The sequence below is a fragment of the Pelophylax lessonae genome (assembly GCF_965119305.1).
Source record: "Pelophylax lessonae genome assembly, chromosome: 2".
NCBI classification, from domain to species: Eukaryota; Metazoa; Chordata; class Amphibia; order Anura; family Ranidae; genus Pelophylax; species Pelophylax lessonae.
The window spans coordinates 733,564,704-733,589,781 of record NC_138769.1 but is presented as its reverse complement, the minus strand read 5'-3'; the positions used below and the strand labels follow the sequence as shown (position 1 = coordinate 733,589,781).

The 25,078-nt window shown below is 51.8% G+C and overlaps 1 protein-coding gene across 1 annotated transcript in view; it reads right to left on the bottom strand.

Moving 5' to 3' along the window:
• TAF1C (TATA-box binding protein associated factor, RNA polymerase I subunit C) overlaps positions 1–15,565 on the bottom strand; it is a 59,482-nt gene extending 43,917 nt beyond the window's left edge. Inside the window, exons 1-5 of the mRNA XM_082244744.1 lie at positions 15,529–15,565; positions 13,254–13,394; positions 13,071–13,158; positions 8,873–8,982; positions 5,557–5,652 (exon numbers count right to left, since the gene is read on the bottom strand). Of these exons, the coding sequence (XP_082100870.1) occupies positions 5,557–5,652; positions 8,873–8,982; positions 13,071–13,158; positions 13,254–13,391 (432 nt within the window). The 5' untranslated portion in view covers positions 13,392–13,394; positions 15,529–15,565. The remainder of the gene's footprint in view (positions 1–5,556; positions 5,653–8,872; positions 8,983–13,070; positions 13,159–13,253; positions 13,395–15,528) is intronic.
• Positions 15,566–25,078: the final 9,513 nt, after the last annotated feature.

Here is a 25,078-nt window from a genome sequence, read left to right as displayed (position 1 = left end):
ATTTTTTTCAGACTAAGGATAAAGTGCTTATGGCATCCAGGAAGTTGCAATCCATGCCGGGAGAGTACCCTCAACTTCAGATTCTTCCCGATTTGTCCAGGCACACCTTACAGAAGCGAAGGAATCTGGCCACGGTGACTAAGGCCCTCCGTAATCACCACATTCCACACAAGTGGAAACATCCGGCCTTCCTGTCAATAACGCACAATGGGTCTACAGTCACCATCTCTACCATGGAGGAAGGACTGGCTCTGTTGCGACGCTGGAATATCATCCCGGACTCGTCCCCTCTGCCCTCTACGGCTCCTTCACCGACGCCCGTCCCCAGTGAATGGCAAGTAGCATCACGCAAACGCTCCAACTCGGCGCAACGTTCGTCTGGAGGTGAGTGTCTTCCCACAGTCTCCACTATAGTCTCAGGCCTAGAAAGACCCTGATCCTCCTGGCTCCTCGTTACCTGTTGCAGGCTCCTCCTGCTTTTGGACTTTTTTTTATGGTTCGGGCTCTGCCCGTTGCCCCTGTTCCTTTCCCTTCCTCCCCTTGTTCCTGCTCCGACGTTGGATTGTTTTTTGCTTACCTGATCACCTCGTTGGTTCCAGTGCTCCTCATCATGCTGCACCTTGAACTCTGTTACTTTGCTTCCACCCAGCTTGACCGGTTCCCCCTGAGCCACCCACCATGACCATTAAACTGCTCTCTCTGAATGTTAACGGATTGAATCACCCAGTCAAGCGCCACTCGTTGTGGACTGAACTGTGCACCAGTCGAGCTGATGTAGTTGCCCTGCAAGAGACTCATTTTAAGGCCGCCCAGCCGCCGCGGTTCTCCCATAGGAACTTTCCACATCTTTTTTTTGCCAACGCTCCGGAGAAGAAGCGGGGAGTCTTGGTGGCGATCAGGGACACTGTGGCCTTCACCCTTAAGGGTCAGACCAGCGACCCGGAGGGTCGATTCCTAATCCTGCAGGGGGACTTCAACTCTCTTCCTATGACTCCTGTGGTATTGTATGCTCCGAATAGTCATCAGAAGAGGTTTCTCTTGAGACTGCTTAGGCAGGTGACTGCTAATGTGTATGGTAATCTGGTTCTGTGTGGGGATTTTAATACGGTGGTCGACCCAGGGCTTGACACCTCGGTGCCCGCCCGGGGGCGACAATTCTCTTTGCAATCCCTCCTCCACAGGGAACATCTCTACGATGTTTGGCGATGCCAGGATGGCTCGGAAAGGGATTACTCCCACTACTCCCCCAGACATCGTTCCTATGCACGTATTGATATGTTTTTGACGGACCTCCCTTTACTGGGTAAGGTCTCCTCCTCGGCTGTCAGAAGCATCACATGGTCTGACCATGCGGCTGTGGAGATGGTCTTGGAGGAGGGCGGACCCAGGGAACGGACTTCCATTTGGCGATGTGACACCAAAGTCCTTCAGGACACAAGGACGGGCAAGGTTATAGGGGATCAATTGTTGGAGTTTTTTAACATTAATGCTCCTTCGGTTTCGGACCCCTGGTCACTGTGGGGGGGCGCACAAGGCTTTCATTCGAGGGGTGTGCATCCAACAAAAGGCCAGGTTGCGTAGGGCTTACAACCAGAGGCTAACGGATCTCCTTAAGGAAATTAAGGAGTTGGAGACCATTCACAAGCGAGGCCCCACCGACACAGTGACTAGGGATCTGACCCGCAGGCGTGAGTCCCTTAAATCCCACCTTCTGGAGCGTTATGATCGCCACCTCAAAAGCCTTGGACTTCGCTACTATGCTCATGCTAACAGGGCGGATAAGGTCCTAGCTTCCCGGGTCAAACAACGGCGGGCGTCTGCCCGCATTTCCCACCTAACGCATCATGCCTCCAAAACGAAACTCACGCACCCGAAGGACATCGCTAATGAGTTTGCGAAGTTCTATGGTTCTCTCTACAACCTGTCCCAAGATTCCTCCACCGCCCAACCCAGTACTGAGGCCATCCAGAGCTTTCTGGCTAAACTGTCCCTCCCCTCCCTATCTGAAACCCAACTTAGTACCCTTTCGGCTTCGATAACCGTACCGGAGGTGTCTAGGGTAATCCAATCCCTTCCTATTGGTAAGTCTCCGGGCCCGGATGGATTGGGCAACGACTACTATAAACTCCACAACCATACCCTCAGCCCATTCCTTGCTCAGGTCTTCAATAAGGCGATGTCGACATCCACCTTCCCGCGGGAAATGCTGGGTGCCTACATCACTACCATCCCCAAGCCAGGAAAGGATCCTAGCCTCCCAGCTAATTACAGGCCCATCTCTCTACTGAATAGCGACACCAAAATATATGCTAAAATCTTGGCCGCCCGCTTACAGACCGTCCTCCCGTGCCTAATCAAAAATGATCAAATGGGGTTTATGCCAGGCAGACAGATGTCGGATGCCACCAGGCGTATTATTGACCTGGTGCATCTCGCTGAGAGTTCCCATACCCCTTCTCTGCTCCTCACATTGGACGCAGAGAAGGCGTTTGATAGAGTCAATTGGCTCTATATGCGGATGACCTTGGAGAAGTTCGGCTTCTCGGGGGGCATCTTGTCTGCTCTGTTGGCACTCTATTCCTGCCCTTCGGCCCAGGTTCTCGCTTCGGGCGTTGCCTCGGCCCCGTTCGTCATTTCTAATGGCACCCGCCAGGGCTGTCCTCTCTCTCCAGTGATTTTCAATCTGATGATTGAGCGGCTGGCGGAGGCCATTCGTTCTGACGACGGGGTCGAGGGGTTCCGAATGGGAGACACCGTCCACAAAGTTAACCTGTTTGCGGATGACGTTGTGGTGGTCCTGACAAACCCGGTCCGGTCCTTACCGGCGGTCCACAGGATACTGCTGGCCTTCGGGGAGATTTCCTACCACAAGGTCAATGCCTCTAAATCCCTAATACTCAACATGGGAATTGACCCGAAAGTAGCTGCCCTTCTCCAACTGAACTATCCCTACCAATGGACGGTGGATCAAATCCCATATCTAGGGGTGCGAGTTACCCCGAGTATAGCTAGACTCCTCCCTGTTAACCTAGACCCCTTGCTTAAGAAAATCAACAAAGAGATGGGGGACATGGCTAAGACTGACATTTCCTGGGGCGGTCGGATGGCCGCCTATAAGATGATGATCCTGCCACAAATACTCTACATCTTCAGGGCGATTCCCATCCCCTTCCCCAGGAAATACATGGTTGCCCTATCCTGTAGTTTACGTAACTTTATCTGGTACGGGAAGAGGGCCAGAGTCGCTACATCCCTGTTAATTCAGCCCAAGGCTTTGGGAGGCGCCAAGCTCCCGGATCTCTTGACGTATTACTGGTCTACTAGATTGGATCAACTGAGGGCTTGGTTTGACCCTGGGAACTGCTTCCCCTGGAAGTCTCTGGAGGGTCACATGGCGCCTATCAAAGACCTTCGGTTGTTGCTTTTGAGTGACCTTTGGATACGATGGCCGCTATCGGGGCACCCCCCGACGTTGCGGGAGGCCCTACTCTCCTGGAGGAAGTTGGGGGAAACATGCGTGGGCGAAGTTGGGGTGGCTCCCCACTCCTCTTCATCCTTGCCTGTGACTGTGTTATCCGCACACATACCCTCTCTGTCAGTGTCCCGTTTGCTTGATTTAGGCCTCTCCGAACTTTCCCATTTTTATGCGGACGGTGAACTGTTGACCCCTCAGCAGCTGATGCACAGCTTCAGGGTGCCCCCTTCCCTCTACTTTCCAATACTGCAGATATGTAGCTTCCTCAGGAAGCATCCCCTACGGACCGTGAAAATCCCTATAAAAGCATGGGCGTTTTACCATTCCTCACTGAAAGGCCAAGGGCATCTCTCTGTTTTATGACTTGCTCCTGCGCAGGCCGGATCCTCCGGTCTCTGTCTCTATGCAGAGATGGGAGAGAGATCTTGGTGTTGCCGTCACCCCGGAACAGTGGTCCAGGGCCCTTTCCTCTACTTACCAGTACTCCCACTGTACTTCGCATTGGGAGATGATGTTGAAGATTGTTAATAGGTGGCATTACACCCCACACAGACTGTCAAAAATTTTTCCATCTGTTCCTGATCTCTGTTGGCGTGAATGTGGACATAGAGGGACGTTGGCACATGTTCTGTGGGAATGTCCCTCGTTGACAAGTTACTAGAACAGGATCTTTAGATGTATAGCGGAATGTACGGGTATATTGGGTCCCCCTAGGAAGGAACTGGCTCTGCTGAACGTGGGTATTGAGTCCTACCCTGCCCAATATAGACAGGTCGTTACCCATATCCTTCTAGCTTCCAGTACTCTGATCCTGCGCAAATGGCGTTCTCTAGAAGTGCCTAATTTCTCTGAAGTAGTATCAACTGTCAACGGCAACTATGTGCTAGAAAAAGCGCTGGCAGTAAACTCCCTTTCATATGGTCACTTTCTGAAGGTGTGGCAGTGCTGGAGTTACTATCCCTGAATGTACTCTGAGTATGTGGAGGGGATGCGGGGGCCTCCCCCGTGGCAAGTATGTTCCCACGGGGGGCTGTGGGGGTGGCTCTTGCTCCTCCCTACTACGGGCTCTCTTTCCATATGGGATATGCCTACTTTGTACGTTAATACTGGAATCTCTCTTTTCTTTCTGCTCTTTTATTGCTGATGGTAATATGTATGGGTCCTTATGTCGGATTCCCTTCCCTTCTCTCCCTCCCCCCCCCGCCCCCCCTCCCTCTTCCCCATTTACTGTTGCATTTTCGTTATTGTTGCAATGTACCCGACTGTGTTATGGTTGGTTTCCTTGTATGATGTTGAATTTCAATAAAAAAAGAACATTAAAAAAAAAAAAAAAAATTAAAGCGGTTGGGCTTGGCCCCTTGGTTCCAGTGAAGGGAACTCTTAAGGTGTCAGCATACCAAGACATTTTGGACAATTTCATGCTCCCAACTTTGTGGGAACAGTTTGGGGATGGCCCCTTCCTGTTCCAACATGACTGCACACCAGTGCACAAAGCAAGGTCCATAAAGACATGGATGAGCGAGTTTGGGGTGGAGGAACTTGACTGGCCTCAACCCAATAGAGTACCTTTGGGATGAATTAGAGCAGAGACTGCAAGCCAGGCCTTCTCGTCCAACATCAGTGCCTGACCTCACAAATGCCCTTCTGGAAGAATGATCAAACATCCCCATCGACACTCCTAAACCCTGTGGACGGCCTTCCCAGAAGAGCTGAAGCTACGAAACATCTTCATCATTAGAGAACAAGTCCAGTTGAATGCGACTGACTATTGCTAGCTTGGATGAATCAGAACCTTCACAGACAGGCTCACCAGCGATAGAGCGATGCCCAGCTCATTCAGGCAGCGGGACAATGCAGACGGGTGAGTGTTGCCCTGCTCTGCATAGCGATCCTTTCGCTGGCACGCGGTCAGCAGAATCAGGATCAGCGGCCACAAGGATGACATTGACTTATCTTTCACACTGAAAGGTCAGATTCTGATTGGTGGCCACACGCAACCCAGAATGATGTCAGTCGGCACCCATGCTGTGCTACAAGACAAATCCCCCCCAATAACATTGCATTATTTGTTAGACAGTCACCCTCAGTTCCTTCTCTCCCAGGTAGAAGTGCGGCTCCAACAGTCGTCCCATACTCTGGAAAGCGATGGCGCTCTGATCCCAGCAGAACCTGCCGATCTGGAAAAAAGAATCGCTTCTTGTTAATAAAAAAGGAAAAAACTCTAGTAAGTGACAGAGCTGAGAAAAACAAGTATATAACCCCCCCCCCCCACCCCCCAACCATGATGCCCGGGTGGGGTGCATCCCTATGTCAATGAGGACAAGGGCCTCTTCCCTACAACCCTGGTCTGGTGGCAGTGTTGTATTTTGGCCAAGGCCAACAAGGCCCAGGCCTAGGGCGGCAATTTGCAGGGGGGCAGCAAAAAAGCCACCCCCCCCTCCACCTGAGACTCTATTGGCCACTGGTTGCTAGAACTGCCTCTCTCACCCCCCTTTCTCTCACCCCCTCTCTCTCTTTTACTTACCCCCTTCTCTCTCTCTCTCTCACCTACCTCTCTCTCTTTCTCTATCATCCCCCCTCTCTCTCTCTCATCCCCCCCTCTATCTCATCCCTAACTCCCTCTTATTCTCCCTCTCTCTCTCTCATCCCTCTCTCTCTCTCATCCCTCCCTCCCTCTTATTCTCCCTCTCACATCCCGCCTCTCTCTCTCTCATCTCTCCTCTCTCTCTCACATCCCCTCTCTCTCTTTTACTTACCCCCTTCTCTCTCTTTCACCCCCCTGTCTCTTTCTCTATCATCCCCCCTCTCTCTCATCCCCCCCTCACCCCCTCTATCTCATCCCTCCCTCTTATTCTCCCTCTCTCTCATTCCCCCTCTCTCACTCATTCCCCCTCTCTCACTCATCCCCCCTCTCTCTCTCTCTTTAACCCCCTCTCTCTTTCTCTATCATCCCCCCTCTCTATCATTCTCCCTCTCTCTCTCACCCCCTCTCTCTCATCCCCCCTCTCCCTCACCCCCCTCTCTCTCATTCCCCCTCTCTCTCTCATTCCCTCTCTCTCTTTTACTCACCCCCTTCTCTCTCTCACACCTCCCTCTCTCTCTATCATCCCCCCTCTCTCTCATCCCCTCCCTCTTATTCTCCCTCTCTCTCTCACCCCCTCCCTCACCCCCCTCTCTCTCATCCCCCTCTCTCTCATTCCCCATCTCTCTCATCCCTCCCTCTCTCTCACCCCCCCTCTCTCTCTCTCTCTTTTACTCACCCCCCCCTCTCTCTCTCACCTCCCTCTCTCTCTATCATCCCCCCTCTCTTTCTCTCATTCCCCCTCTCTCATCCCCTCCCTCTTATTCTCCCTCTCTCTCTCACCCCCCTCTCTCTCATCCCCCCCCCTCTCTCTCATCCCCCCCCTCTCTCTCATCCCCCTCTCTCTCTCATCCCCCCTCTCTCTCTCTCCCTCACCCACCCCCTCTCTCTCTCTCATCCCCCACCCCCTCTCTCTCTCTCACCCACCCCCTCTCTCTCTCTCTCATCCCCCACCCCCTCTCTCTCCCTCACCCACCCCCTCTCTCTCTCCCTCACCCACCCCCTCTCTCTCTCCCTCACCCACCCCCTCTCTCTTTCTCTCCTTCCCTCACCCACCCCTCTCTCTTTCTCCCTCCCTCACCCACCCCCTCTCACTCTCCCACCCCCTCTCACCCCCCCCCCCTTTCGTGAGATCTCAGGGGTTCATGCTGAGACTTGTAGTCCTTCAATTTTGGAGGGAGTCACATCTGTTAAAAAAGGAGTGGGGCAAATTTACATAAGGGGAGGTTGCCCAATTTTAGTCTTGCCTAGGGCAGCACAAAACCAAAATACACCACTGCCTGGTGGTTGTGGGGGTGCAACTCATCAGAATCTGGAAGCCCCCTTCAACAAGAGAGCTCCCAGATACCCCCCACATGTGAATGATTATGGGGTACATAGTATAAATAGATAACATTAAGCTCCCCAGTGTATGCGATTTATAAAAAGACGCTGCCTAATACCTTATTTCCAAGCACCTCTCGGCGCTCACGTGACTGCCCTCTGGTCTCCTCTCCCGGTCTGATAGCTGCACGGGGAAGGGTATCCCCCGCTGATGTCAGCCGGGAGACCAGCGGGCAGTCACGTGAGCTCTGAGCGGCGCTCGGAATCAAGGTATTAGGCAGCCTATTTTTTTAAAATCGCATACACTGGGGAGCTTAACCACTTCAATACCGGGCACTTTTACCCCCTTCCCAGGCCAATTCTCAGCTTCTAGCGCTGTTGCAATTTGAATGACAACTGCGCAGTCATGCAACACTTTACCTAAACCAAATTTATGTCATTTTTTCCCTATAAATAGAGCTTTAATTTGGTGGTATTTGATCACCGCAAGGTTTTTTATTTTTTGCTAAACAAATAAAGACCAAAAAGTTAAAAAAAAAAAGTTTTTTTTGTTTACGTTATAAAATTTTGTAAATAAATATGTTTTTTCCTGCACTGATGAGGCCGCACTGACGGGGTGGCACTGATATGCAGCAATGATGGGCACCGCTAGGCGGCACTGATATGTAGCACCGATATGCAGCACTGATGGGCATTAATAGGCGGCACTGATGGACACTGATAGGTGGCACTGGTGGGCAGGGCAGCCATCAGAAATTGTGGGGCCCCTTACACAGCTTTAGGCCTGGGCCCCCCAGAAGCTCCCCAATGATCTCTACGGTATAGGAAATAGGAAGCGATGAGCATTTTCCTCACTTCCTGTTTCCTATACCATAGAGATCATTGGGGAGCGCCTGGTCCTCGACAATCTCTATGGTCAGCCGGCTAAACCGCCAGCTGGATCTCAGGTTATCCAGCAGAACAGGAGAGCCCGGGGAGGGCAATGGGGACCCCCTCCTGCTGCTTGTAAAAGCGATCCAGCGGCTAATTAGCCCCCTAGCATCATTTTACAAAAAAAAAAAAAAAAGAAGAGCAACACCGGCTGAAAACAAAGATATAAGAAACCGGAAGCGACAGACATTTTCGTCACTTCCGGTTTCCTGGACGTGAATGGCGCTACTTTTCAGTTGGTAAAGCATCTGATCACACGGATCTTGGTGTCATCAGATGCTTGCAAGAGCAGAGGAGGCCTCTAATAGACCCCAAATCTCTCCATAAAGAGTACCTGTCACTGCCTATTGCTGTCACAATGGATGTTTACGATAGCAATAAAAAAAATAATAACAAATAAATTAAGAAAACAGTCTAAAAAAAAAAAAAAAAAAAAACATAAAATAAAAAAAATATAAAAGGTATCGCCAAAAACAGCAAGATCTCTTGTGGACTGCAGAGGACAATGGACACATATTATTTATCCTGATGTCATGTGATAGAATAGGGGGCGGGGCTCTGACCTGCTTGCTGAATTGGAGGGACACTCCGGCCTTTACGGGGTTGGTGTTTTCCGCTTTTTTCACCTTCCTATAAATTAGGTCAGATTCTGTCACCGGTGAGAAGCCGCAATCTGGAAAATAAAACACACAGGTCACATGATGGCCGGACCTTCAATTATCAAAAGTGGATGGAGTCTTTAGAACTCATTACCCTGCAGGGGGGGGGGGGGGGGACCTCCAATTCCATTGCACAAAGGGGAGGACCCTTCTGATTTAATTACCCCGACGGAGACGGACTTCCAAATCCATTGCTTTAGGGGGAAGGACCCATCCATTTTCATTACCCTAAAGTGGGAAGAACCCCCCCCCCCCCAAGTCCATTATCCTGAGGGGGGAAGAACCCCCCCCAAGTCCATTACCCTAAAGTGGGAAGAACCCCCCCAAGTCCATTATCCTGAGGGGGAAGAACCCCCCCCAAGTCCATTGCCCCGAGGGGGGAAGAACACCCCCCCCCCCCCAAGTCCATTATCCTGAGGGGGAAGAACCCCCCCAAGTCCATTACCCTGAGGGGGGAAGAACCCCCAAGTCCATTGCCCTGAGGGGGAGAAGAACCCCCCCCCCCCAAGTCCATTACCCTGAGGGGGGAAGAACCCCCAAAGTCCATTACCCTGAGGGGGGGGGAGAACCCCCCCAAGTCCATTACCCTGAGGGGGAAGAACCCCCCCAAGTCCATTACCCCGAGGGGGGAAGAACCCCCCCAAGTACATTACCCTGAGGGGGGGGGGGAGAACCCCCCAAGTCCATTTCCCTGAGGGGGGGGGGAGAACCCCCCCAAGTCCATTCCCCCGAGGGGGAAGCACACTCCAAGTCCATTACCCTGAGGGAGAAGAACCCCCCCAAGTCCATTACCCCGAGGGGGGAAGAACCCCCCCCCCCCAAGTACATTACCCCGAGGGGGGAAGAACCCCCCCCAAGTCCATTACCCTAAAGTGGGAAGAACCCCCCCCAAGTCCATTATCCTGAGGGGGAAGAACCCCCCCAAGTCCATTACCCTGAGGGGGGAAGAACCCCCAAGTCCATTGCCCTGAGGGGGAGAAGAACCCCCCCCCCCAAGTCCATTACCCTGAGGGGGGAAGAACCCCCCAAGTCCATTACCCTGAGGGGGGGGGGGGAAGAACCCCCCCAAGTCCATTACCCTGAGGGGGGAAGAACCCCCCCCAAGTCCATTACCCCGAGGGGGGAAGAACCCCCCCCCCCCAAGTACATTACCCCGAGGGGGGAAGAACCCCCCCCCCCCCCCAAGTACATTACCCCAAGGGGGGAAGAACCCCCCCAAGTCCATTACCCTGAGGTGGGAAGAACCCCCCCCAAGTCCATTCCCCTGAGGGGGGGAAGAACCCCCCCCAAGTCCATTCCCCTGAGGGGGGGGAGAACCCCCCAAGTCCATTTCCCTGAGGGGGGGGGGGGAGAACCCCCCAAGTCCATTCCCCCGAGGGGGAAGCACACTCCAAGTCCATTACCCTGAGGGGGGAAGAACCCCCCCCCAAGTCCATTACCCTAAAGTGGGAAGAACCCCCCCCAAGTCCATTATCCTGAGGGGGAAGAACCCCCCCAAGTCCATTACCCTGAGGGGGGAAGAACCCCCAAGTCCATTGCCCTGAGGGGGAGAAGAACCCCCCCCCCCCCCAAGTCCATTACCCTGAGGGGGGAAGAACCCCCCAAGTCCATTACCCTGAGGGGGGGGGGAAGAACCCCCCCAAGTCCATTACCCTGAGGGGGGAAGAACCCCCCCCAAGTCCATTACCCCGAGGGGGGAAGAACCCCCCCCCCCCCAAGTACATTACCCCGAGGGGGGAAGAACCCCCCCCCCCCCAAGTACATTACCCCGAGGGGGGAAGAACCCCCCCAAGTCCATTACCCTGAGGTGGGAAGAACCCCCCCCAAGTCCATTCCCCTGAGGGGGGGAAGAACCCCCCCCAAGTCCATTTCCCTGAGGGGGGGGGAACCCCCCCCCAAGTCCATTCCCCCGAGGGGGAAGCACACTCCAAGTCCATTACCCTGAGGGAGAAGAACCCTCCAAGTCCATTACCCTGAGGGGGGGGGGGAAGAACCCCCCAAGTCCATTACCCTGAGGGGGGAAGAACCCCCCAAGTCCATTACCCTGAGGGGGGGGGGAAGAACCCCCCCAAGTCCATTACCCTGAGGGGGGAAGAACCCCCCCCAAGTCCATTACCCCGAGGGGGGAAGAACCCCCCCCCCCCCCAAGTACATTACCCCGAGGGGGGAAGCACCCCCCCAAGTCCATTACCCTGAGGTGGGAAGAACCCCCCCAAGTCCATTACCCTGAGGTGGGAAGAACCCCCCCCAAGTCCATTCCCCCGAGGGGGAAGCACACTCCAAGTCCATTACCCTGAGGGAGAAGAACCCTCCAAGTCCATTACCCTGAGGGGGGGGGGGGGAAGAACCCCCCAAGTCCATTACCCTGAGGAGGAAGAACCTCCCAAGTCCATTGATTTAGGGGAAGGACCCATCCATTTTCATAACCTTGATAAGGAAGAACCCCCCAGTTGGAGGCAGGACCCTTCTAATTATTTTACCCTGAGGGAGAAGAATCCTCCAAGTCCATTACCCTGAGGGGGGAAGAACCCCCATAGTCCATTCCCCTGAGGGAGAAGAATCCTCCAAGTCCATTACCCTAAAAGGGGGAAGAACTCTCTATGTCCATTACCATAAAAGGGGGAAGAACCCTCCAAGTCCATTACCCTGAGGGGGAAGAACCCTCCAAGTCCATTACCCTGAGGGGGGTAGAACCCTCTTATACCAGTACCCAGAGGAGAGAGAAGCCCCCCAATTCTATTACCCTAGAGGGAGAGAACTCCTTCAATTCAATTACCCCAGAAAGAGAACCCATCCAATTCTATTACTCCAGAGGGAGAGAACCTCCCCCAATTCTACTACCCCAGGGGGAGAGAACCCCTCCACTTAATTTACCCCCCAGAGGGAGAGAACCCCTTCAATTCATTTACCCGAGAGAGAAAGAAAACCTCTGCGTCTATCACTCCAGGGGGCGCAAACTCCTCCACTTCTATTACCTGAAAAAGAACCCCTTCAATTCTATTACCCCAGAGAGAGAGAACCCCTCCGCTTCTTTTACCCCAGGGGGAGAGAACCCCTCCACATCTATTACCCCAGGGGGAGAGAACCCCTCCACATCTATTACCCCAGGGGGAGAGAACCCCTCCACATCTATTACCCCAGGGGGAGAGAACCCCTCCACATCTATTACCCCAGGGGGAGAGAACCCCTCCACATCTATTACCCCAGGGGGAGAGAACCCCTCCACATCTATTGCCCCAGGAGGCGAGAACCCCTCCACTTATATTACCCGAGAAAGAAAGAACACATCCACGTCTATTACCCCAGGGGTGCGAGAACTCCTCCACTTCTATTACCTGAAAAAAAAAACCTTCAATTCTATTACCCCACAGGGAGAGAACCCCTTTAATTCTATTACCCCAGAGAAAGAGAGAGAGGACCCCTCCACTTCTTTTACACCAGGGGGAGAAACCCCCTCCACATCTATTACCCCAGGGGGAAAGAACCCCTCCACATCCATTACCCCAGGGGGAAAGAACCACTCCACATCCATTACCCCAGGGGGAGAGAACCCCTCCATATCCATTACCCTAGGGGGAGAGAACCCCTCCACATCCATTACCCTAGGGGGAGAGAACCCCTCCACATCCATTACCCCAGGGGGAGAGAACCCCTCCACATCTATTACCCCAGGGGGAGAGAACCCCTCCACATCCATTACCCCAGGGGGAAAGAACCCCTCCACATCCATTACCCCAGGGGGAAAGAACCCCTCCACATCCATTACCCCAGGGGGAAAGAACCCCTCCACATCCATTACCCCAGGGGGAAAGAACCCATCCACATCCATTACCCCAGGGGGAAAGAACCCATCCACATCCATTACCCCAGGGGGAAAGAACCCCTCCACATCCATTACCCCAGGGGGAGAGAACCCCTCCACATCTATTACCCCAGGGGGAGAGAACCCCTCCACATCTATTACCCCAGGGGAAGAGAACCCCTCCACATCTATTACCCCAGGGGGAGAGAACCCCTCCACATCCATTACCCCAGGGGGAGAGAACCCCTCCACATCTATTACCCCAGGGGGAGAGAACCCCTCTGCAGACAGAACACTTACCAGTGTTGGGACGTAGAAGTGGGACCGGCGTTGGCTCGACGGTCTCCCATCTCTCCGCTCTTCTGCTGTACAGGGGGATAAACCGCCTCTGTGGGTCAGACAGACAGACAGACATATACGGGTCAGTCAGTAAATAACCCAGGAATACTCCATTGTCTCCATACTCCATTGTCTCCCACTTACCTGTCCGGGATCCCTGACATCTTCCTGAATGCTGCCATATCCTCCCCACCCCAGAGGGGTGGGCAAAACTCTGGATGATTGCTGGACAATGGGACCTTCATGGTAAAACCTGGGGAAGAGGACAGGAGGGAGCTCCATCCACTGCGGACACACAAAGCATAGCACAGAGTAAGAGCACAGAGTCAGAGCACAGAGTCAGAGCACAGAGTCAGAGCACAGAGTCAGAGCACAGAGTCAGAGTTAATCATACATGGTCACCAACATGGAAATGTTCAGCTGGTTCCTAATTATTAGGTATGATTTTAGTTATTTATTAGTAGATGATTTTTTTTTGGGGGGGGGGTAGTTCTAGTGTGTACAAGTAGGGGTGACCCTTTTATAGGGACTGTAGGTTTGGAGAAGATCTTTGCTATAGGGAGCATTTTGTTTGGGGGGGGGGTTTAGTTAGAGTTTCTGCAAGTGGGGGTGACACTTATAGGGACTGTGAGTGTTGAGGGGTTTTTGCTAAAGGCAGAATTTTTTTTATTGGGGGTGAGTGTAGTGGGGGGGCCTCATTAGCAGTATTTTTTTGGGGGGGGGGGTAGTTATAGTATATACAAGTGGAGGGGGGGTGAAACCTTAATAGGGACTGTGAGTGTTGTGGGGGCCCTCATCATTAGCAGTATTTTTTTTTTTTTTGGGGGGGGGGGTAGTTGTAGTATATACCAGTGTATGGGGGAGGGTGTGGCACCTTTATAGGGACTGTGTGAGTGTAGTGGGGGGGTCATCATTAGCAGTATTTTTTTTTGGGGGGGTTGTAGTATATACAAGTGGAGGGGGGGGTCAAACCTTAATAGGGACTGTGAGTGTCGTGGGAGTCCTCATCATTTGCAGTATTTCTTTTTTTGGGGGGGGGAGAGGGGGGGATCATTGTAATATATACAAGTGGAGGGGGGATGTAGTTGTAGTATATACAAGTGGAGGGAGGGTGACACCTTTAACGAGACTGTAAGTGTTGTGGGGGGGGGGGGGTCCCCATTAGCAGTATTTTTTTTTTTTGGGGGGGGTAGTTGTAGTATATACAAGTGGAGGGAGGGTGACACCTTTAACGAGACTGTAAGTGTTGTGGGGGGGTCCCCATTAGCAGTATTTTTTTTTGGGGGGGGGGGGGTAGTTGTAGTATATACAAGTGGAGGGGGGGGTGTGATCCCTTTAACCGGAATGTGAGTGTTGTGGGGGGTTCCCATTAGCAGTATTTTTTTTTTGGGGGGGGGGGGGGTGGGGGTAGTTGTAGTATATACAAGTGTGGGGGGGGATACCTTTTATAGGGATTGAGTGTTAAGGGGGGGCCCTATTTTTTTTTTTTTTTTTTAGGGGGGTAGTTATACTATATACAAGTGGAGGGGGGTGACACCTTTAACGAGACTGTAAGTGTTGTGGGGGGGGGGTCCCCATTAGCAGTATTTTTTTTCGTTGGGGGGGGGGGGTAGTTGTAGTATATACAAGTGGAGGGGGGGTGACCCCTTTAACCGGAATGTGAGTGTTGTGGGGGCGTCCCCATTAGCAGTATTTTTTTTTTTTTGGGGGGGTAGTTGTAGCACATACAAGTGTGGGGAGGGGGTGGGATACCTTTATAGGGATTGTGAGTGTTAAGGGGGGGCCCTAATTTTTTTTTTTTAGGGGGGTAGTTATACTATATACAAGTGGAGGGGGGTGACACCTTTAAAGGGACTGTGTGTGTTGTGGGGGGGGCTCATCATTAGCAGTATTTTTTTTTTTGGGGGGGGGTAGTTGTAGTATATACAAGTGGGGGGGGTGACACCTTTATAGGAACTGTGAGTGTTAGGAGGGGGCCCTAATTTTTTATTTTTTTTGGGGGGGGGGGGGGGTAGTTGTAGTATATACAAGTGTGGGGGGTGACACATTTACAGGGACTGTAAATGTTAAGAGGGGGGCCCTAATTTTTTTTTTTTTTCTTTGGGGGGGGGGGGGTAGTTATATTATTTGCAAGAGAAGGTGCCACCTGCCACTGTTAGTATTCGGTGGGGGGGGGGGGGGTGTTATAGGCAGTGCATTTTATGGTGGGGGGGTGCAATTATTATGTGTGTTATGGAGGAGGGGGCTGTGTACAGGTGGAGTCCTACATTATGGGGAGTGTGTGTGTGTGGGGGGGGGGGTGTTCAGTCTCACTTATCTGGGTTGAAGACCCCCCCATTACAGGAATGTCCCCCGCCCCTATCAGCGCGGTCGCCTTTGGCAACCGCACACTCACACGTGCTTCCCACGGCTCACTCACCTCTTCCCGCTTTCTGGCCCCGCCCACTCAGCCTTTCGCCCTCCAGAGTCCCGCCCAGTTCCACCCCACGCCCGACGTGTCCGCCATCTTTGTACACCCGGATGCGAAGACTGAGAGACGGATGAGAGCTTCAGCGAGAGAGTGGTAAGATGGAGGGTGGGGGAGGTGTTATGTGATCTGTTCCCGCCAGTTTAGTACAGGCTGATGGTGTGGGATTGTAGATAGAGTTCAGTACACAGATCACCTCATTTCTGGGTGGGGGAAGGTCACACCCCCACCTTGTAGAAATGAATGTCCTGACACACCATGTTATGAATAAAGTTGTGATGTTGCCCATAGCAACAGCGCTCAATTTACCTTTCTTCACTTCAGAGTTTGGGAACCAATGACAATAGTGGAAACAGACCACGGAAGTGAATATATTCCCGTATTTATCTGTAAAGTGTGTTTTTTTTTTATTTGTAGTTGTCGGCGTGTGAATCTTTGGCGAATGTTGCTGCTCGCTGGGCCTCAATTGCCACCCTTGTCAAAATTTAAAAAATGGCTGCCAGTCAACCCCAACGCTTTATTACCACTTTGTATACAGCCGTAGCCACGCCCCCTGACACTAAATCGCCACTTTGTATACAGCTGTAGCCACGCCCCCCTGACACTTCATCACCACTTTGTATACAGCCATAGCCACACCCCCCTGACGCTTCATCGCCACTTTGTATACAGCCGTAGTCACACCCCCCTGACACATCATCACCACTTTGTATACAGCCGTAGTCACACCCCCCTGATGCATCATCACCACTTTGTATACAGCCGTAGCCACACCCCCTGACACTTCATCGCCACTTTGTATACAGCCGTAGTCACACCCCCTGACACTTCATCACCACTTTGTATACAGCCGTAGTCACACCCCCCTGACACTTCATCGCCACTTTGTATACAGCCGTAGTCACACCCCCCTGATGCATCATCACCACTTTGTATACAGCAATAGTCACGCCCCCCCCCTTCCCTGATGCTTCATCGCACTTTGTTTATGTCTGTAGTCACGCCCCCCCAGGGATGCACCTGAGCTCATTTTTGAGTGTCATGGCGAAGGCTGTGATACTTATGTACACAGGATTTTTTTTATTTTTTTATAAATTTGCAAAGATTTCAAACTTCGTTCACGTTGTCATTATGGGGGATTGTTTGTAGAATTTGGAGGAAAATAATGAATTTCATCTATTTTGGAATAAGGCTGTAACATAACAGAATGTGCAAAAACTGAAGCGCTGTCAATGCTGTCAACACCGCATACATCTTCTCCTGGTTCTCTACAGGTTTTTGCCTCTTCACTGCTGCTCACTTTGTCCCACAACGCTGTCTTTTTCTCTGGCTTCATCAGCAGCTAGCTGTCTCCTCTGCGTGTCATTGGGGCTGGTTGCAAGAATCAGAAAGAGACAGCTGGCCCCCTGATGACATGCATAACCATGGTATGTCCTCAGGTGGCCAGAAAAAAGAACCAGAAGAAGACAGCTACCCCAATCCCCCCCGCCCGATGACATACATGAGCCACGGCGTGCCAACAGGGGAACGGCTGCAAGAGTCATGAGAAGACAACCCACCCCCTGATGACCTGTAGGGACCGAGGAACGTCATCAGGGTCCATTTGCAAGAACCAGGAAGAGACAGCTGGTCCCCTGATAATACTCATGCACCATGGCGCATCGCCAGGGGGTCGACTACAAGAACCAGGAAGAGACAGCTGGTCCCCTGATGACACTCATGCACCATGGCGCATCGCCAGGGGGCCGACTACAAGAACCAGGAAGAGACAGCTGTCCCCCTGATGGCATGCATGCACCATGGCGCATTGCCAGGGGGCCGACTACAAGAACCAGGAAGAGACAGCTGTCCCCCTGATGGCATGCATGCACCATGGCGCATCACCAGGGGGCTGACTACAAGAACCAGGAAGAGACAGCTGGTCCCCTGATGACACTCATGCGCCATGGCGCATCGCCAGGGGGCCGGCTACAAGAACCAGGAAGAGACAGCTGGTCCCCTGATGGCATGCATGGACCCTGGCATGTCCCCAGAGGGCTTCAGTGTTTGCCTATGGTCAGCACCTGCTCTAGTGTGGAGTTTTATCCCTTTCCCTTCTATCGCTTCCTGGTCAGCCTACCAGTCTGCTTTCCTATATATAGACACACTCAGTGCAGCTCAAGTTACCCGAGCAGCTTCCTAGCTCCTCTGTGCTGTACTGTGTATTTATATTCCTTACCCTTCTATCACTTCCTGGTCCTCCTACCAGTATACTTTCTTATATAAAGATGTGCTCAGTGCAGTTGCGTTGCCTGAGAAACTTCCTAGTTTCTCCGTGTGGATTTATATTCCCTTCCCTTCTATCACTTTCTGGTCCCCCTCCCAGTCTGTGTCAGGGTGCCAGGAAACCAGAATAATCGAGAATGCAGGTAAAATAAAGCAGTTTATTGGAGCAAACAACAATAAACGCACAGCAAGAGTGTGGAAGTGGGAGCAGGAACAGGCCAGGGTCAAGTCCAGAAGCGGGTGGTCATCCAAGCCGGGGTCGAGTGCAGAAGTGGGTAGTTTACCGATGCCGGGTCGTCTGCCCATGCAGGGTCGCGAGCCAGGAGAGCCATCAGCCAAGCCAGGTCACACACAAAGGAACACGGAGAACAGAAGACTGCTAGCAGTGATGCACCTTGGAGCACAAATGCAAGGGCAAGGACTGCAACCCATCAGGTGATAGATATAGTCAGGTGTGCAGCATCATTACTGTGCAACACCCAGGCAGCAGGCAAGTGATGATGCAATCAGAGTTTATAAGAGGCTGCAGTCCGCACATGTGCAAGATGGCTGCCAATAGGAGGGCAAGGTAAGACCTTGACAATCACAGTCAACAGAAAATGACCGGACTCAGGATCTTAATGAAAGCATCAAAGTCTTTATTCCTTACCACAAGTAAAATGTAGACAGTACATCAGAGGGACATGTAAAGGTTGACGCGTTTTACGATACTAAAGATTGCTTACTCATAACCAGTAAGCGATCTTTAGTATCGTGAAACGCGTCAACCTTTACATGTCCCTGTTATGTACTCTCTACATTTTACTTGTGGTGAGAAATAAAGACTTTGATGCTTTCATTAAGATCCTGAGTGCGGTCATTTTCTTTTGACTATGAAGTTCTTTGGATGGCGGATCCGACTCGCACCAAGAAACACTGTCCTACCTGAGCGGCTTTTCTTTGCCAGCATTTGTTTAAGACCTTACAATACCCTCCCCCCAATGCCCCCTCCCCTGTGGAGCAAAAAACGGTTTCTGAGGAAAGCGAGCATGGAAAGCACGGACGTGACCGTGAACATCAGCGGAGAGAACCCCCCGGAGAGCTCCTCAGGACCATACCCCTTCCAGTGCACCAGGTATTGAACCTGACCTCGAAACAGATGAGAATCCAAGATTCTGCTACCCTCATACTCCTCATGATTGCCCACAGGAATGGGATGAGGGCGAGGAAGTAAAAAAGTATAGCGATTGCAAACCAGTGGCTTCAAAAGTGACAAGTGAAAGACAATGGAAATACGCATGCCCAGGGGGAAGACCAAGGGCATAGGCCACCGGGTTCACCTTATGGAAGACGCGAGAAGGCCCAACAAAATTAAGTGCCAGTTTTGGAGTGGGCACCCTGAGGTTGAGATTAAGGGTCGACAACCACTCCCTCTCCCCGACCTGATATTAAGGAGCAGATAAACGTTTCCTGTCTGCCTGGAGCTTCTGACTCTGTGCAGAGACCCGCAAAGTCTCTTGTATATGCACCCAAGAGGAACGGAGGGCACGAAGATGATCCTCCACAGCCGGGATGTCCTGTGGCGAGAACGACTTGGGCATCACAGCGGGTTGGAACCCAAAACTGGCCATGAATGGAGACGTTCTGGAAGACGTGTTGATGGCAGTGTTCCTGGCAAACTCCGCCTAGGGTAGCAGATCAACCCAATCATCCTGATGGTCAGCGATATAGCAGCGGAGCAATTGCTCCAGAGCTTGGTTGGAACGCTCACCGGCACCATTGGGCTGGGGATGGTAGGCCGAGGAGAAGGAGAGTGGAATACCCAACTGGGAGCAAAAGGCACGCCAGAACCTAGAGACAAACTGGCTCCCACAGTCCGAGACAATCTCCTTTGGCAACCCGTGTAAACGGAAGACCTCGCAGGCAAACACCGAGGCAAGCTCCTGAGTGGTAGGCAGCCTCTTAAACTGAACACAGTGGCACATTTTGGAGAACAGGTTGACAACCACGAGGATAACCATGTAACCTCGAGACGTGGGAAATTCCACAATAAAATCCATGGCCAGGTGAGACCAGGGAAGCTCCCCATTGGGAATGGAATGCCGTAGGTCCAAGGGAAGGTGCCGAGGAGATTTGTCCAGGGCACAGACTGAATAAGCAGCTACATACGCAGCAACATCAGTGCAGAGAGAGCCACCAGAACGACGGAAAATAGCACAGGACATCTGGTTCTTACCAGGATGACTGGCAGTCGTGGAATTGTGGTACATGTGCAACAGTCTGATGAGCAACCCCTCAGGTACAAAACATTTGCCAGCAGGTCTCTCTGTGGGAGCATCAGGTTGGGTAGCCAATCGGTGTCGTCACGGAGTCCTCCCTGGACAACTCAGAATCCTGGCGATACAAGGCATCAGCTTTAACGTTCTTGGAGCTGGGCAAATAGGAGATGACATAGTTACAATGAGACAACAATAAGACCCTATGTGGTCTGACAGGCTGTGAGCCTCTTGGCCACCAGGAGATACGTCAGATTCTTATGATCGGTGAGAATGAGAACTGGAACCACAGAACCTTCGAGCAAATGTCTCCACTCTTTGAGAGCCAAGATAATGGCCAAAAGCTCTCTGTCTCTAGTCTCGTAATTGCATTCAGTAGAGACAGCTTCTTGGAGTAGAACCCACAAGGAGGTAAGGGCCCATCAGGTGTTGGATGCTCAGACGGGAGAGCGCCTACTCCCTTCTCAGACGCATCCACCTCTAGGACAAAGGGCAAACCAGGATTAGAATGAGACAGAATGGGAGCCGAAACAAAAGCAGACTTGAGGACCTCAAAAGCTTGGATGGCAGCAGGCATCCAATTGTGGCAATCGCTGCCCCTCTTGGTCAGATCTTAGATAGGTTTGGACAAAGAGGAAAAGTTCCTAATAAACTTCCCATAGTAGTTGGCAAACCCAAGGAAACACTGAATAGAACAGAGACCACTGGGGCAAGGCCACTGGAGAACCGCCGAAACCTTCCGAGGGTCCATAGAAAACCCTCAGCCAAAAAAATGCAGCTCAAGAAGGCAACCTGAGACAGGTGGAATTCACATTTCTCAAACTTACAGAAAAGCCCATTCTCACGTAACCGTTACAGCACCCATCTGACATCCAGATAGTGTGATTCAATGGAGTCCGAGTAAATCAAGATGTAGTCCAAATAGACTACCATGCATTACCATGCATTGCTGCAACATATCACGAAATACATCATTGATGAACTCCTGGAAGACAGCGGGCGCATTCCACAAGCCAAAGGGCATAACCAGAGATTCGTAATGACCAGTTCTGGTATTAAGCGCGGTCTTCCACTCTTCACCCTCCTGGATCCTTACAAGGTTATATGTGGCCCTTAGGTCAAGCTCGGTAAATCTTGCTCCTTTGAGGCGGTCGAAAAATGAATTAATCAACGGAATCGGGTAAGCATTCTTGGCCTTGATGCGATTTGAGGCCCCTATAATCAATGCACGGTCCCAACTCACCCCCCCCCCCCCCCCTTTACTTTACAAAGAAAAAACCGGCACCTGCTGGAGAAGTGTACTTGCGAATGTGCCCCGGGCAAGCGCATTCACAACATATTCCTCCATGGCTTTATTCTCCACAACTGAAAGAGGATAGATCTTGCCACAAGGGGGAATGGCACCAGGTTGCAAGTCTATGGCACAATCGTACAGACGATGAGGAGAAATAGTGCCAGCGTGCACCTTGTCAAATACATCTTGATGCTCACGATTTTCAGTAGGCAACACTGAATCCGAGGAGGTACTAAGGACCTTAACAGGCCCATAGATACAAAGAGTGCCACACTGTGGAGACCAAGAGAGGGTCTCGACCAACTGCCAATCAAAGGTCGGATTGTGTTCCTGAAGCCAAGGGTATCCCAAAACAACGGAGTAATGCAGGGACAAAATAACCTGGAAACAGGTTGACTCCCTGTGAACAGTCCCTATAGCCATAGCAACCAGAACGCATGGTTAACCTGTGCCGGTTGCAGGGGTCTGCCATCAATCGCCTCGATAACTAGTGGAGAAACACGAGGCTGCAAGGGTGTGGAATTCACAGTAGCAAACGTACTGAAAATAAAATACCGCCAGCACCAGAGTCTACCAATGCCTGAGTAACCACTGAACCCGCTGCCCAGGAGAGGACAACTGTGATTAGCAGTTTATCTTTACAGGAAATTTGGGACAAGGAAATTCCACCTAAGATCTGCCCCCAGTAGGACCTTAGGTGCGAGCGTTTCCCGGATGGGTAGGAAAAGATTTCAGGAAATGCCCACCAAGACTGCAATACAGGCACCGGCTCTTTCTCCTCCCAGCCTCGGAAAGGCAAGTGAACGCCAGCTGCATGGGTTCACAGCCAGACGCACCATCCCCAGGAGGCATGGAAGGTGAGGGAGGAATGGGTGGGAAAGAAAACATAGGAGTCAATCTGGTAGGAGACCTCCGCAGGCGCTCCTTAAACAATGGTCTCTCCCTGAGCCTGATATCGATCAAAATCAGGAATGAAATGAGAACCCCGAGCTCGTCAGGGAGATCCTTGGCTGCAATCTCATCCTTCAATGCGTTGGAGAGTCCATGAGAGAAGACCGCCACCAGAGCCTCATTGTTCCAGCCCACCTCTGCTGCCAGGCTTCGAAATTCAATGGCATACTCGGCAATGGTTCGTATACCATGTTGAATAGACAGGAGCTGCTTTGCAGCAGAAGTAGAGCGAGCAGGCACATTGAATACCCTATGAAAGGAAACAACAAAACTCGGATAATCGAGTATCACAGGATTATCATTCTCCCATAAGGGATTCAACCAGGCCAAGGTCTTGTCCGAGAGCAATGAGATTAGGAATTCCATCTTGGACCTATCAGAAGGAAACACCTGAGGAACCATCTCATAATAAATGCCCACTTGGTTTAGGAAGCCATGACACTGACACAGTTCACCCCCATAGCGCTGTGGAAGGGGGGCTGAACCAGTCATCCCTCTGGTAACAGCGACTCCAGCTGCAACTGCAGGAGCAGGTGCAACAACAGGAGGCCTAGCAGCACCAGGAGCAAGGTGCCCTGTGTGTGTCTGCAACACCTGAGCAAACTGATCCAAAAGGTGATCTTGTTGATCGAGCCTGGTAACCAGTGTGGGGAGCGTAAGAGTACCTGTATCGTCAGAATTCATGTCCCTTGCGTACTGTCAGGGTGCCAGGAAACCAGACTACATGGGGATGCAGGTAAAATAAAGCAGTTTATTGGAGCAAACAACAATAAACGCACAGCAAGAGTGAGGAAGTGAGAGCAGGAACAAGCCACGGTCGAGTCCAGAAGCAGGTAGTTTATCGATGCCGGGTCGTCTGCCAATGCCAGGAGAGAGCCAGGAGAGTCGTCAGCCAAGCCAGGTCATACACAGTGTAACACGGAGAACAGAATACTGCTAGCATAGAGATGCATTTTGGAGCATAAATGCAAGGACAAGGACTGCAACCCATCAGGTGATACATATAGTCAGGTGTGCAGCATCATCACTGTGCGGCACCCTGGCAGCAGGCAAGTGATGATGCAATCAGAGTTTATAAGAGGTTGCAGTCTGCACATGTCCAAGATGGCTGCCAAGAGGAGGGCAAGGTAAGACCTTGACAGTCTGTTTCCATATATGTAGACATGCTCAGTGTTGTTGCGATGTCTGAGCAACTTCCTAGTTTCTCCGTGCCCCTGCTTTCCCGCATATTCTATGTCTGACCTCCAGTGTACCAACATCAGCTTCGTCTACCATGTTTGCCTGCATGCCACATGCCCTGACCTTGGCTCATTTTTTGGGATCCTCTTCTGTCTCATGCCATCTGTTCTCTGCTAATGTGAGTGGTCTCCACGAGTTCAGCTGGGCATACCTGGGGGTCATGACTTGGTTCCAGTCTGCTGGAAGTCCATCCCCACCATTAGGGGCCCTGTTGAAGAAACAGGCTGGGGCAAAGACTCTGCTCTCTTGGGAACCCCGAGTTGGCCTTCTACAACGGCTCAGGAACCTGACACCTGGCTGTTCTTGTTCACCACTCTTCTGACTTGGGAGATTGGCTGGGAGAGGTGAGAGAGCACTTTTGGTAGCAGGTTCTGCCTCCTGCCTCATTCCGGTGGCACCAGCATTTTCAAGAAGAGTGCCCACTTTTCCAGGAAATTTAGGGAATACTTTTTAATCAGAGTATAGCATCAAGTCAATTAAACCCCTTGGATAATGATCTGGTCAGTTAAGTAGCAGAGGGGGTTATTAATCAGTTTCAGCTGCTTTGGTGTTAATGAAATTAACAAAAGGGACACTAGATGGGCAACAATGAGGCAACCTCCAAAACAGGAATAGTTTTACAGGTGGAGGCCACTGACATTTGTTTTCCCTACTCATCTTTTCTGACTGTTTTTCACTAGTTTTGCATTTGGCTAGGGGTCAGTGTCACTACTGGGAGCATGAGGCAACACCTGGACCCTTTAGAGGTTGCACAGGCAATCCAACTCCTCCAGGATAGGACATCAATACCTCCCATTGCCAGAAGGTTTGCTGGTCTACCACTACAGTCTCAAGAGCATGGAGGAGATCCCAGGAGACAGGCAGTAACTCTAGGAGAGCTAAGCAGAGCGGTAGAAGGCAATTAACCCATCAGCAGGGTCGGTATCTGCTCCTTTGTGCAAGGAGGAACAGGATGAGCACTGCCAGGGCCCTACAAAATGACCTCCAGCAGGCCACTGGTGTGAATGTCTCTGACCAAACAATCAGAAACAGACTTCATGAGGGTGACCTGAAGGCCGCTCGACTAGCATTTGCCATTTAACATCAGAATTGGCAGGTCTGCCACTGGCGCCCTGTGCTTTTCACAGATGAGAGCAGGTTCAACCTGAGGACATGTGACAGACGTGAAAGGGTCTGGAGAAGCCATGGAGAACAACGTTATGCTCTGCTGCACACGGAGCACTAGTCCCATCTGCCCCCCCCCAATGCTACGCCACTGGTCACACAGCTGGGTAGAGGACGAGGCGCTGACAAGCTCCAGGTGCCCTCTACTCCCAGGGGTACATGAACTTCTCAGTTGTATGTTGCTGGTGGGTGTGTGAGGCTTATTCACCATGGCCATCTTGTAGAGGCTGTTCTGTGTTACTGGTTAATGTGTGAGGCTTATTCACCATGACCATCTTGTAGAGGCTGTTCTGAGGTAATGGTTAACCACTTGCCGACCGCCGCAAGTACATAT